The following is a 12,925-nucleotide window of genomic DNA, read 5'->3' as shown; positions in this document are numbered from 1 at the left end:
GAAAGAGAAAGTGAAGTTAAAAAAATATATCTAGATATTGTTTGCATTCTCTTTTCCAAATACTTCCTCATACTGCCTTCTTTTCTCTTTCAGTTAATTTTGCCTCACATCTTGCCTATTATTTTTCCTGGCATCTATCCTACACTCTGACTCTCCACAAGGAGCAAGGGTGTTTGGACTGCAGGTATCACTGCAGGCAATTAGAAGGGAACAAAAAAAATATTTCACACACCACAAGGCTTACAGAATATGATTTGCAAGATATATTTTTCTGTGAATGGAATTTCTGGTAAATTTAATAAAATAGAACATTCTTACTGGTTAAATCTTTCCATTTCTTGCACCAGCACAGTGTTCATACTTTCTTCATATCTCACTGGATATTTAATTAGGCAACTTTCAATGTCAAAATCCTTTGGAAGCTGTAAATTCAACACATTTGGAAATAATTTCATACATATCACTACGATTTTACATTAAGGTGCGCAAATGTGAAAATTTCCAGAGCAATAGAAACCACTAAACTTTCTGATTAGTATCTTGGCAGTACAGGATTCAGTAGTTCAACCTAAATAAAAATTTGTGAGATTTTCATGTTCATTTAAAAAAAAAACCTAGAATTTTTAATATAATGAAAATTTATTAATATATTTCTATTTATTAATTTTAAATTTGTTCATGTGAATTAATCAACTGTTCTTTCAAGTCCTCTTTGCTCTATTTTCTCTCTTTCTACTGTCTTCTGCCTATTTAATAAAACAAAATTTCTTTCAGCTGAAATATAGCTGTGGTCTGTTACAGCCACACAAGTTCTTACTTTCACATTGCACTAAGTTCCTTTCAGAATGCTTTTCTTTCAAGATGAAATCTACTTTACAGTGAAGATTCTAGTTAAGGAATTTCTGCTTTGTAAAAAGATATATTGAAGTAATTTATAGAATACAATACCTTGCTGAGAATATCATCTGCAATTGCATAAAGAGTGCTGTCACCACCCCCAGAAGTTCCCTGAGAACCTCCGCCTTGTGTTAAAATCAGAGATCCAAAGAGGGTCTTGGTTTGCTGAAGATCTTTTGCAATATCCACATTTTCATGCAAACCAAATACCTCTGGGTGCTGAGTAAAGGGAAGGCTCTAGGACAAAAAAGAAAAAAACAGTCTGGGTGACATAGAGCAGGAGGAATCTAATCCAAGGTTTCTTTAAGAAGTCAAGTGAAAAACTTCAACTGCAGGTGAGTGAGGACCTTAGAGGCAGGTATTTGCAGACAGAATTACTGGTGAAAGAGCCACCACTTCTCACACAGTAAGTCATTTCCAAAGAACCTATGCTACACATCCCCCTACCTACTTACTGATAACCTCCCCAAAACATCTGAGATCACTGCCAGGATCATACAAGGATGCTGGCAAGAACCTGAGCACACAATTAATTGTGCTGCAAAAGCACCTCTTTAAGCCTCGCAGGATTGCTTTCTTAGCACATCATTGTAACAGTGCAAATTCTTGTTGCTTCTTTTTTACCTTAATAAACTCAATGTACTCCTCATATGTGCCTTTGGGTGGAGCATAGTAGTTGCCACTGGGAGAAAAAGTGTACCGAGGATTCTCGATGATGTCGGGGTTATAGAAATCATCCAGCATGGTCAGCAGCAAACGTCTGTCCCAGTCATCTGTCACTCGACCTCCATAGTTACACTCACCAGTCAGGTAAGAGACAGCCTCAAAGGGAACGTGGCTGTACTCATTGATGAATAACTGAAACACAAATAAGAGTATGGGGGGATAGGATATAAGGAAATAAAGACAGTGTAGAAAGCAATCTTACTCCTAAGGAGTTGCAGCTGGGCCAATTATCAAAGATTAGGAACAGGCCTGACTTTAACAGGCCCCAGCTGTAACCAATGAGAAGAAGATGCTATAAAAGAGTGGCATGGCTGGGTAAGAGGGGAACTGGAGTCAGTGGCTGCTTTGTGAAGAAGAAAGAGGCAGAGCTCTGAGGAGAAGCCCATGAGAAACACCAAGAAGGTGTGAAACCTTTGTGATGAGGAGACACCAGTATGGAACCCCTGCACTAAGATGACAACATGAGAGCAGTTCTAGAGACTTGCAGTATCTGCTAAACAACAGTGGGACCTAAGAGAATAAAAGGCTGGAAGCTATAGCATGTGTAAGCTGCAGTTTATGGAGTTTTGTTCCTAGGTGCTGGAAACTCAAACTCTTAAATCTTATTTTCAGATAAAAATTATTGTTGAAAATCAAGATGAGTTAAGAGCAAAAGCCTCCTATGAATATCAAAATTACTTAGTCACCCAAGTAATTCTTCAATTATTTACATGTGGATGATTTCTCCAGTACAGATGGACACTTTTCTGCACCAGAAATAAACATGTGTTTCACTTAATTTATCTTTTAATCTTCCTCCAATCTCATTCATTAACTTCTTGGTAACTTTTTCAAATCTTCAGCCTCAACTTCTGTAATTCAGTTTTAATTCTCCTGACTTTTATACAGAGTGCCTACAAAAGGTTCAAGATCAAGCAGTGTTAACCATCTCCTTTTGGGGAAGGAGAATAGTCTAAGGTTCTGTTAACTACCAGTACACATGTAAAAAAAAGTCCTCCTACTAACCACCCTAATAGGTGACTGTCATTGATACATGCTACCTTGAGAACAGTGAGCTCTTGTACATAACAAATTTAACTTTTATGATACTCACATATATCAATTCTATTCCATATGTCTGTAGAAATTAAGATTTCTACAGTCATATGGAATATAATTAACATATGTTTTTTAACTAAGTTTTTTTGTCATTTGTCATTTTGAAAATATTCATACTATGATTGACATTCCTTGGCTTTACAGCTGAAGTCCTGAGTATCTATGAACATTTGAGGTAACTTCAGTGTATTGCTCCTTGTGACTCCCAGCTGTGTTTTGCAAGATCAGAGTTCAGGAGGTAATGAGTAATTTTACCTGCAGCTGTCTGATACTGATTCTCAAATCAGATTCATTAAATCCATAGGGTATATTCCAACCAAGGGGCCCAAACTTCCTTCTCTCCTGAACAAGAGCATGGAAGAAACAAACTCCAAATAGTAATTTCTCCCATACCTTTGAGAAAAGCAAAAGAAAAATGTATTATTAACTAGTCTGTAAGTTCATGGTAGTCTGCAAGGTGTGTAGTGAGCACCCTTGGATTACCACTCTCCACCCAGGTATACATCCAGGTCACTACTAAGAACCTTGTGGTTTTTGCCCAGGGAACAAGTGCACACACAGTGCCACAAATGCAAGCACGTTTAGCCAGTTCCTCAAGTACCATGATATTCTTTAATGTATAGGACAACTGACTTCATAAGAATTCCAATAGCACAAAGTATTTATTTTTAAGGTTCATTAGACAAACAAAAAATACAAATGTATTTTTAAAGCAAATCCTTAGGTGCAGTCACACCTAAGTATATTGATAACTCTTGTCTCTGATCCCACTGTTTTTCACTTCCTTCGCAGGTAATGATTAGCTAAGTTGTTCACCAGGTATCAATAAGATATATGGGCACTGCAATATTTGGTCCCTGGTAGCAAGAAAAGGTCTCCTCAGTGTTTATCTCAGTAACAACAGACATGCCTTTCTAATCAATGCTCAGAGTCCATGTACATTGTGTACTATGTGTATGTAGCATGTCAGGGATTTAATAAAGCATAAGAAACCATTTAAAATATTGCTATGTGAAACTGGACAACAAAACCCCAAAGTCCAAAATCTTCTCAAGAGACAGGCACATTACCAGCTCCTTCCCAGGGCACCCAGCAAAGAATTCAGGATCAGAAATGGGATCAGAAAGAAATGACTGAAGTAGGTTTAACCGCAGACCAGTAGGAGGCTCATTTGTCATCTTCACACCATTCTGCAGAATGGTTACTGGAAACTAGAAATAAAACCCAGCAATACAGCAATCAGAAAGTGTGGAAGAGATTCTATATTAACAATATACTATTATTCTGTGTTTTTCACATTAACAGCTATCTGCAAGAAATTACTTTTTAAAGGTCAACAGCTTATAAAAAATTCTTCAAGGCGTCAAGAAAGTAAGGCTACTGTAAATAACAAACGTGTATTTTAAAATATTTTCTTGGTATTCAACACTTCACAGATAAAATGCAAGACTAATTTTTTTAATTTATGTGAGAGCAAAGAAACGCTCTTAATCATATATGTTGACAGATTGGAGTTTCATTGAATAGTACACAAAATATTGCACATCACAGTATCAAAATATTACAAAGGAAGCTTGATATTATCATGTTTATTTTTAAATGTCCTTTCTTGGTTAAATTATCTCTTCAAAGCCTCATTGCCTTTCAGAGAAGTTTTGTATTATCAGCTCATTGAGGTATACAAAAATTCCCTAAAAATGCCATCAACTTTCCCTATCCCTAAACAGAGATTATAGGGCCATGCATATACCTTTGGTGAAGGGTAACTTGTAAGCCAAAGTCTGAATTCTGGGTGACATTTTTCACTGTCAAACTCCTCACATATTTTCTCCAGCATTGGCATCCAGGAGACAGCTAAATGACAGTTTTGTAAACAAACCCATGTTCCTTCTTCCATTCCTGTTTGAATCATTTTTGTAGCTATTGGTCCTTGTCCTTGTCCTAATGAGATGGACTGAAACTTATCTCCTACCATGTCTTTGTCATTTGCCAGTTTCAGGAGGCCTTGAACAGAAAGAAGCATAAGATTTTAGCACTCATATATTAAAAAGAAGTTATGTCAGAAAAAAAATTGAAAAACTTCTATTACTGTTTTTTTTACATGTATATACAAGTTAGCATTTTGAAGGGGCACAGAATTCTACCAGTCTGACACAATGCACTCAAATTTACTTGCAGAAAATGGAAAATAATCCTCACTGTGTATTGAAGGGGAATTTGAGGTCCCTACTTTCTGTGTGTACTTACTAGACATGGGATCTGCTCCTGGAGATAGCACAAATATTAAAGGGGCTGTAGCAGTTGAATCTAAGTAACTTTTTGCTAGATCAAAAGGTGGTGGCTCTACAAATTTCTTCCCCAGTTTTTCAGTGACAAATGTTGTTACAGCTGGACCAATCTGGTAAAAAAAAAAAAGCAGATACAAACCATTAACATAGATGTAACTGCAGATTTGACAATGTCTTTTATGCCAAATTCCCACCCCTGAAGAGACCTCTCTGATTTGCAGAGATTTGAGACCACTCTTGCAGAGTGATCCAAAAGCATCTTGTTGACACCTCTCTCCTTATTTTTTCCTTACAAGAGGAATAGTAATGTTTTTAGAAAATAAAGAATAGCATACCTTGTATAAATAATATTAAATAACATTAAGACCTTGAGTCAGGCTTTTCCTGATGTGGAGGACAAGCACATTCTCCCTTAGCATATATTAATGTAATTATTTTTAATTAATTCAAGGGAGCAGTTGCAATATGCCTTAAATTTTAACATTGATAGCTCCTAAAGATAATGCAATACAATCTGCTAAGAGCACCAAAGGCAGAATTTGTTGAAAGTTCATCTTGGTCATTCAAATCAACACATTTTATCTCTTTTTGCCTTAATTATCATTTGCAGGAAAGCACATGGTATTAGATAACCTGTGTATTTTTTTCAGGCTAATATGTCCTGTCCTTGAGTATATTGAGTGCCCTAGGAAACAGCCTAGGCATGAAAAAATATTTCAAGAGAGCTAGAGCAATGAGAATCCTCCAAAAGATTCATTAAATCACATCCGAAAGAAAGATTTCAGCTGACGCTTGAGGTGTTTGTATTGGTCACTTGAAAAATAAGAACAGCATTTACTTTCTTAATTAATATAATGAAGAACAGATTAATTACTGGAAGATGCACAGCACAGTCTACAAACACTCCATAACAGATCATTTTACCTTGTCTGGTCTTAAGCACCGAAGAACTATCATCTTCTGTATTTCACTGAATGTATTATTCAACTCTTCTGGTAATGGTAAGTTTTGAGGCTCTTTGCTATCATACATTTTTTGCCATTCACGTATATTTTCAGAGACATGACTCCTAGAGAAAAAAACCACAAGTACTATAAATACCTGGAGTCTTTTTTTTAATGTTTATCAAAGGAAAATTACGCTATATTGTCATTTAGGACACTTCATATCTATGTCAGAAAATAATCCTGCAGTTGAGCTTCTCCATGCTGAATGGTGAAAAAATCTCTTTCCACCTGCTGAGGAGAGATTCCACCTGAAATGTTCCAAGCTGACAGTAAGTTCTGTCTGTTTCTCCAGGCAGCACTACTTGCACTTTCATAGGTCTGGGTGAATTTTCTGCCTCTACTAGTTCAGGAAAACACCACAATTTAACTGAAAAAAATTACCAGGAAATTCAACTAGGAAAAAAAAAACAAACTATTTTCCTTCACTTAACATGCAGAGTATGTCCTTGGCAATGGGACAACTCTCAGATTACTTAAAGGTGGGATCATCATCCACATTGCTACTTGTACTCCAAAGGGGCTGAAACAAAAAACAACCTCAAAGAACTTCTAAGAGAGCAGTGTTACTGCATTCAGATCAAAATGTTCCAAATATTTGCACTTAGTCAGCTAATTTATCAAAGTCTTGTACAGCCATGTTGTCTCCAGAATTTAGTGCCAAATTCTATTTAAACCCACAGAGAAATTGTACTGAGTTCAGTAGAATAGAGTTTACTAGAAATACTCCTTCCCCAGAACTACAGTGGAATTCTGCTATATGTACCATCTCTGGCTTTCACTGAACCCTTAAAACACTGTTTCTTTACTGTGAAGACATTTTGGAAGAAAAATATCTTTAGGCAATGCCTCAAATAATTAAAAATAGTTTTATTACATAATATTATAAATAGTGATCTGACTGATTGGATTAAGTGAAGCAAACATGATAATGAAAAGAAGGGGCTGGTTTGATGCCCTTTGCATTCTGGCACTGATTTGGAAAACATGGCAAACATTTCTTTCAGCATGTTACATATGTATTGGTCAAAACCAATTCAGGCCAATTCACATCAGTATTTTACCATACCTCAATCTTCCCATTGCTGGGAATTCACTGGCACGACATAATTCATCCCAGCTCTTATCTGACAGCCAAGATGGATCTGGATTCTTGTGCTCATTCTTGAGACCCACACCTCCAGTTAGTAAGAACATAAACTCTTGATGGTCTATTTCCTTATTAGCCCTATATATATATTAAAAAAAACCAACCAGTAATTGAGATATGATTTTACATAATATAAACAGTGGTTTTAAATGAATTACACTTCACTGCCCTTTAGGAATGCTTCTACTTCAGTAAGAGTTGAGATCAGATCTCAATATTCTATTTAATTAAAAAACTGCATGGTAAAAATGTCTGATAAATACTAAAGTAAGGGTTTCAAGAGATAAATCTTAGAATCAATTGATGGTTTATGTTGGAAAAGACCTTTAAGATCAAGTCCAACCATTAACCCAGCAATGCCAAGCTATCACTAACCCCTGTCCCTCAGAGCCACATCTACACAGCTTTTAAATGCCTCCAGGGATGGTGATTCCATCACTGCCCTGAGCAGCCTGTTCCAGTGCTTGACAACACATTTGGCACAGAACTAATACCTGCTTTTCTTTTTTTTAAAGTGCAATTATTTCTGGTTTTTAAAGGCTTTGCAAAAAATAATGCATTCTACAATTACAGTACCCTTACAGATTGGCCCAGGAAGAATATCCATGTACAGATGAGTACACACTGCAATTAATTAAGTATGCACATTGTGGTTGTGCAATTTTGAACCTGTCATTCCTTTCATAATGTATTCACACAAAATTAGGAAGAGAAAACTAAAAAGCTGGTGGAAAGGAGAAGACTGCATCTGAAATCACATGATGTTATGCAAAAGGGTAACAGACAGAGAAGAGAAAAAATGAAAAACAAATACAAAAACCTAGGAGTTGTTGCCATTACACATTACTGGCCAAGTTTTCTTTCTAAAAAGTTCTCTTAAATAACAGAAAATGTTTTTAATATAAGTAGTGTCAAAATGTATGTAACACTGCCCAGATCCTTTAAAGATAGATTTATCATTGACAAAACCATTGACAAATAGGCACACTTGGCACACTTTTGTTTTCATAATGTGTCCTGAAGTAGCGATCCATGCACTCACACACTCTTCCATTTTTAAATATTATACATCTTAGAAAGCCCAAAGGCATAATTATCAATGTGCACAAGAACATTCTATTTCATCACTACCTGCTTCCATGATAAAATCATTTGTTTCTGTTAGTAAGAGACTTCACAAAAATGAGCTTACATGAGCAGATTACAGCACAACAGAAATGAGAAGAGCAGCTTGTCTGTTTCAAACAGTGAACGACAGACTTGGCAGTACAGATTGTAGGTGAAGTGGTCATTTAGATATTGAAGTCGCTTCTTCAAAACTTTGGATTTATTACTAAAAAGAAAAGAAGTGATAAACTGAGACTTCAAATTGAATAACATATACAATCCTCAATAAATCTCATTTATTTAGGGTTGCAGAGGATTTATATCAGATCCACAGACTCCATGAGGGACTTAGGTGGCAGTTTCCCCAAAATTTTAACTATAGTCCCTGTCTTTTAAAAAGACTGTAACACTTCTAGAAGTCCCAAGCAAAATAATAAGTTGAAATCAATTTGCCACAGTTAAGTGGTGGCACTCAGTCTTCAAAATGGAGCCTAGTTCAGAACCTGACATCACACTAAGTCACATTCTTAAAAATACTTAAATATAGCACATCCTTACAGTTCATCACATGTTTTAACAGTAACCAGAAAGATAAATGAATTCATTAATAAATCCTATTTTCCCTAAAATCCTGCATTTAAGGAGGCAAACTGTTTCCAGAACTGTTTCATTCTCTTCTTATGAATGGTTTTCTCCACTATTCATAAGAAGAGAATGAAACCCCTTTATTTTCTGCAGAGAGACCCTCTTTACCTGTCGTGGATGGAGCTGACGTAGAGGCTGACAAACCAGCTGAGGGAGTACTGGTACATGGGGTCGATGTTGGCCAGGTCGGCGATGCTGAAGAAGAGCACGGCCGAGTGCTGCGCCACGGGCCGGTACGCCTCCCGCGACTCCGCGATCTTCAGCTCCGTCTTCTCTGCAATCTGCACAGCAACACCACGGGACAAACAACAGCTTCTAACAGGCTTAATACTCTTCTTGTTCTAGAAAATGTTACTGCTTAATAGCATTTCTGGGATAGCTCCATACAGCACTGAAACACCAGAGTAAAGCAACTTTTCTGCTCCAGAAGGCGCCACCCCAGTAGTAAAACGAGCGCTTGGCCCTACCCCAGTGCTGCCTGATCTATTTACCTGCACTACAGATACACAGACTTTAAAACATTTTAAAGACTGAATAAACCACCAGTGAAGATTATAGAACAGATCCACTTTTATTTCTCTTTCCATTTCACAAGTACAGAATTTGCTCCTTGTGCTATGCATCCAAATCAGAGACCTTCTGCTGGCTGCAAATTTTAACATTTAATGTCTCAGTATTATTGAGGGAAGCACACATACATACTCCTTACCTGCTGTTTCCTTGTGATCTCATTAGCCATGACTTTGGCAGAATCCAAGATCTGGATGGCAGTCTCATCTTCCAGAATATCACCTTCAGATGACTCTAAAGTTTCTAAAATTTTCTTCTCAATTTCTTGTAGATTCTTTTTATTGGCTGCGGACTGAATAATGAGAGCATTTCTTTCCTCTTCTAAATCTGGCCTAATGAAGAAAAACACAAAAACCAAAATCAGTCAATGCTCATCTTGCACTGACTGCAAAAGAAGCCCATGAAAATTACTCCCTCTTCCAATAGGAAGTTATTTATGAATATTCTTTTCAGTTTAAGGAGGTTTATGGTGTTTAACATCTATTTATACTGGTGAGTATAGATTTCTTTGCATTACTTCTACTCAGTACTTGGAAATGATGGTCTAATCTTTAACATCTTAGCATTTTGCAAATGGCAGTGCATCCTATTTTTCCTTTATTGTATCTCTGCTGCCTAAAAAAACCCACCAAGTGATACACAGAGCCAGTTTTCTGCTGGAACACCTCTGTTAGCAATCAGTTTACCCCAGTTACACAGAATGCCTGTCCAAACCAGATACTAATTCTCCATGCCTCTGTGAGGGCTCAGATATGATCCATAATCAGTTTCAGAGGTACTTTGCATTTATTTCATACAAAATTAAAATGAAATCCTCATTGTTCTACACCTTTGTCTCGCAGTTCAGTCACATTGAAAAATTAACAGTAATGATTCAAATAATATTTACAAAGTTTTCTAATATTCGAGGAATATTTCAGGAGAAAATTGCCATGAAAAAACAATGATTTCACATCAGCTATTTTTAATTAACTTCTGGACACTTACCCCTAACACTTCCCTAATAAACTTTTTAAATAATAAAATTTTAATTTAAAGCTATTACTGAGCAACATTCATACTGTGTAACATCCATTATTTTATACAATAAATTAATTTCCCATTTTCTGGGAATTATGCCATAAAAACCTTTCATGGCTGTTTACCATAAAGAGAGACTTACCTCTCTTCTGCTACAACAATACCTAGCAGCTGGTCTTCAAGTCCCTCTGGTGTTATCATAAAATTGAGTAATAAAACTTTTGTAGCAAGTTCAGGCAAATAGTGTGGATTTCTTAGTTTTGTGGTAATAAAAAACTTGAAATCACTGGAATACTCAATAATGCTGTCCCCAAGCCTGATACACTCCATACCTCCTGAAGTTAAGAAGAGAAACATTAAGAAAATTTATCTACTCCAATTATTCATAGGAAAAAAATACTTCTGTCATTAGATAAAAACAAACTTCTCACCAATGACAAATTTCCTGAGAAGTAAAAATTATTAAATATATCTGAGAGTCTGAAAAATTCACAGAGACCTCAATGAGGCCACTTATCCCTCTCAGCAGATGAAATCAAGTCAATCCTATCCCTACAGTATTCCAATTTGCATATACAAAAACTAGAGATGCCAACAGAGAGCTGTGTAATTATTCCCAAATATTCTATTCTTACAGACTATTCTTTCATTGAATTACTTGTCTGAAAGAGGAAACCACAAAGAAATAAAGTGTTTGAGCTTTACTTTCCTTTTGTTTTAATTCTGAACATGAAAAGACAATCTAGGTAAGAAGGAAGGGAAAATATAAATTTCTTTATGTGGACTTTTCTGTCACCTAACAGGAGGAAAAGCTGAAAACCAAATTCATAGCTACTTGCTAAGTACAGTGGAAACTATGCCTTAAGCAAAATGTCTTGACAGCTTTATTTGCTTTATTTGTGCAAATTTTAACAAGTATTATCATCAGACTAAAACATATGAAAATGAACGAGAAAAACAATTTCACTGACAATGTTTCCTCCACAGAACTTCTTTAGTCTCCTATAGGGATCTGGAAAAGGTTTTCACATAAAACCATTTTCATGATAGGCAGGAATGACATTTATTAAAAAATAAAACTTGAGACTCTTGTGCAATTACCATTCTCTTACCAGAGGCAGAATTAAGGCAAGAAGAGAGCAATATGAAAAACATCAGGTAGTGCCAGAGACTAGAAACTGAACATTAATGTCCTCTCCTTCAGGGTTCTAAATGAATTCTGCTGTACCTTGTTTAAATGTCTGTTTAAGCAGCAAAGGTTCAAGAGATGGATCTAATTCTTCCCCAACATTTTCTAGCAGCAGAGGAGTCCCAAACTGAATGCAGTTCTCCACAGTTCTCATGTAATCCGAGTCACTGATCTTGATAACATTCAGACGGTTGTCCTTCTCAAAATTCTTGATCCATTTATTTGCTTGACCTTGAGGATCAATCATTAATGGCCTAGAAAACACAGGATAGTTTTCTCAGTGCTTGCAGGCATTTTCCAAAATTTTAAACTATTTTACATGTTTCTGTATTAGACTGTCGAAAAGAAGTGATAAAATTTAGTTATGTTATTTTTAGATATCAGTGAATATTGGATGCATAGGTGTTTTACAATATTTTGAAAAGTAATAGCAGAAATAGCTATAAAAGTTGCAAAAAATGTTTAACAATTTTCATAAAATAACCAGAATACAGAATTCTTGTAAAATATTGTTCTACCTGGAATACAAAGATTCCACTCCTTCTTAAATTACATTGCTCTACAGAAGCTGCAGTTTCCAGACACATTCTTTTTTTTTTTTTTTTTGTAAGTGGGAACTTGCTTGGATTTGAAAATTAAACCTTTTTGTCACCTACCAACGTCTTGAATTGTCAACAATGACCCCATTGTCTACAGAAAATACATCAGTGGGCAAACCAGCAATATTCCAGGCTCTTATTTTTACTGGGTCACCAAGATTCTTGCTCAAAGAGAAATTCTCAGAACAAGGGATTTCTTTCTCCTGAAAAAGAGGGGGGGAAAACCCAACAAAATAAATGTTTTTCTTTATTCTGGGTTTCTTGAAATCTTTATTAAATGCTACTTCTATCAAAAACGACAGTGTGCATTTTGTTTTAAGGGACTGAAATAGGTCATGTACAAGTAAAAATCCTGGGGAAAATAAAACCATAATTTCAATAATTAACTGAATTTCCCCACTAAATATATACTCTTTATCAAATTTTCTAAGATTTGTCCAGTTTTTGGTACATTCATGGAGGGAGGTTTGTTACATAAAGTTATAAATTAAGAAATACATACATAGTTGGAAATACCTAATTAAATCTTCCATTAAATCAGTGCAGTAATCCAGTGCTGATTTGTTACTGTTTCATGCATTTTAAGTGTTTCTAAATCACTTGATTTATCAATTATTTATGAATTTATTTGG

General features: G+C 35.8%; 1 protein-coding gene across 1 annotated transcript in view; it reads right to left on the bottom strand.

Moving 5' to 3' along the window:
* The window catches only part of DNAH12 (dynein axonemal heavy chain 12), a 58,298-nt gene that overhangs the window by 3,547 nt on the left and 41,826 nt on the right, over nucleotides 1-12,925 (bottom strand). Inside the window, exons 54-68 of the mRNA XM_059479996.1 lie at nucleotides 12,351-12,496; nucleotides 11,734-11,948; nucleotides 10,648-10,840; nucleotides 9,625-9,817; nucleotides 9,024-9,196; nucleotides 8,356-8,496; nucleotides 7,083-7,241; nucleotides 5,934-6,078; nucleotides 4,969-5,119; nucleotides 4,472-4,725; nucleotides 3,792-3,932; nucleotides 2,977-3,114; nucleotides 1,522-1,755; nucleotides 949-1,134; nucleotides 319-422 (exon numbers count right to left, since the gene is read on the bottom strand). Of these exons, the coding sequence (XP_059335979.1) occupies nucleotides 319-422; nucleotides 949-1,134; nucleotides 1,522-1,755; nucleotides 2,977-3,114; nucleotides 3,792-3,932; nucleotides 4,472-4,725; nucleotides 4,969-5,119; nucleotides 5,934-6,078; nucleotides 7,083-7,241; nucleotides 8,356-8,496; nucleotides 9,024-9,196; nucleotides 9,625-9,817; nucleotides 10,648-10,840; nucleotides 11,734-11,948; nucleotides 12,351-12,496 (2,573 nt within the window). The remainder of the gene's footprint in view (nucleotides 1-318; nucleotides 423-948; nucleotides 1,135-1,521; nucleotides 1,756-2,976; nucleotides 3,115-3,791; nucleotides 3,933-4,471; nucleotides 4,726-4,968; nucleotides 5,120-5,933; nucleotides 6,079-7,082; nucleotides 7,242-8,355; nucleotides 8,497-9,023; nucleotides 9,197-9,624; nucleotides 9,818-10,647; nucleotides 10,841-11,733; nucleotides 11,949-12,350; nucleotides 12,497-12,925) is intronic.

This window comes from Ammospiza nelsoni, chromosome 11 (assembly GCF_027579445.1).
Source record: "Ammospiza nelsoni isolate bAmmNel1 chromosome 11, bAmmNel1.pri, whole genome shotgun sequence".
NCBI classification, from domain to species: Eukaryota; Metazoa; Chordata; class Aves; order Passeriformes; family Passerellidae; genus Ammospiza; species Ammospiza nelsoni.
Note: the sequence above shows the minus strand (reverse complement) of the source record. Positions and strands in the feature narration are given on the sequence as shown.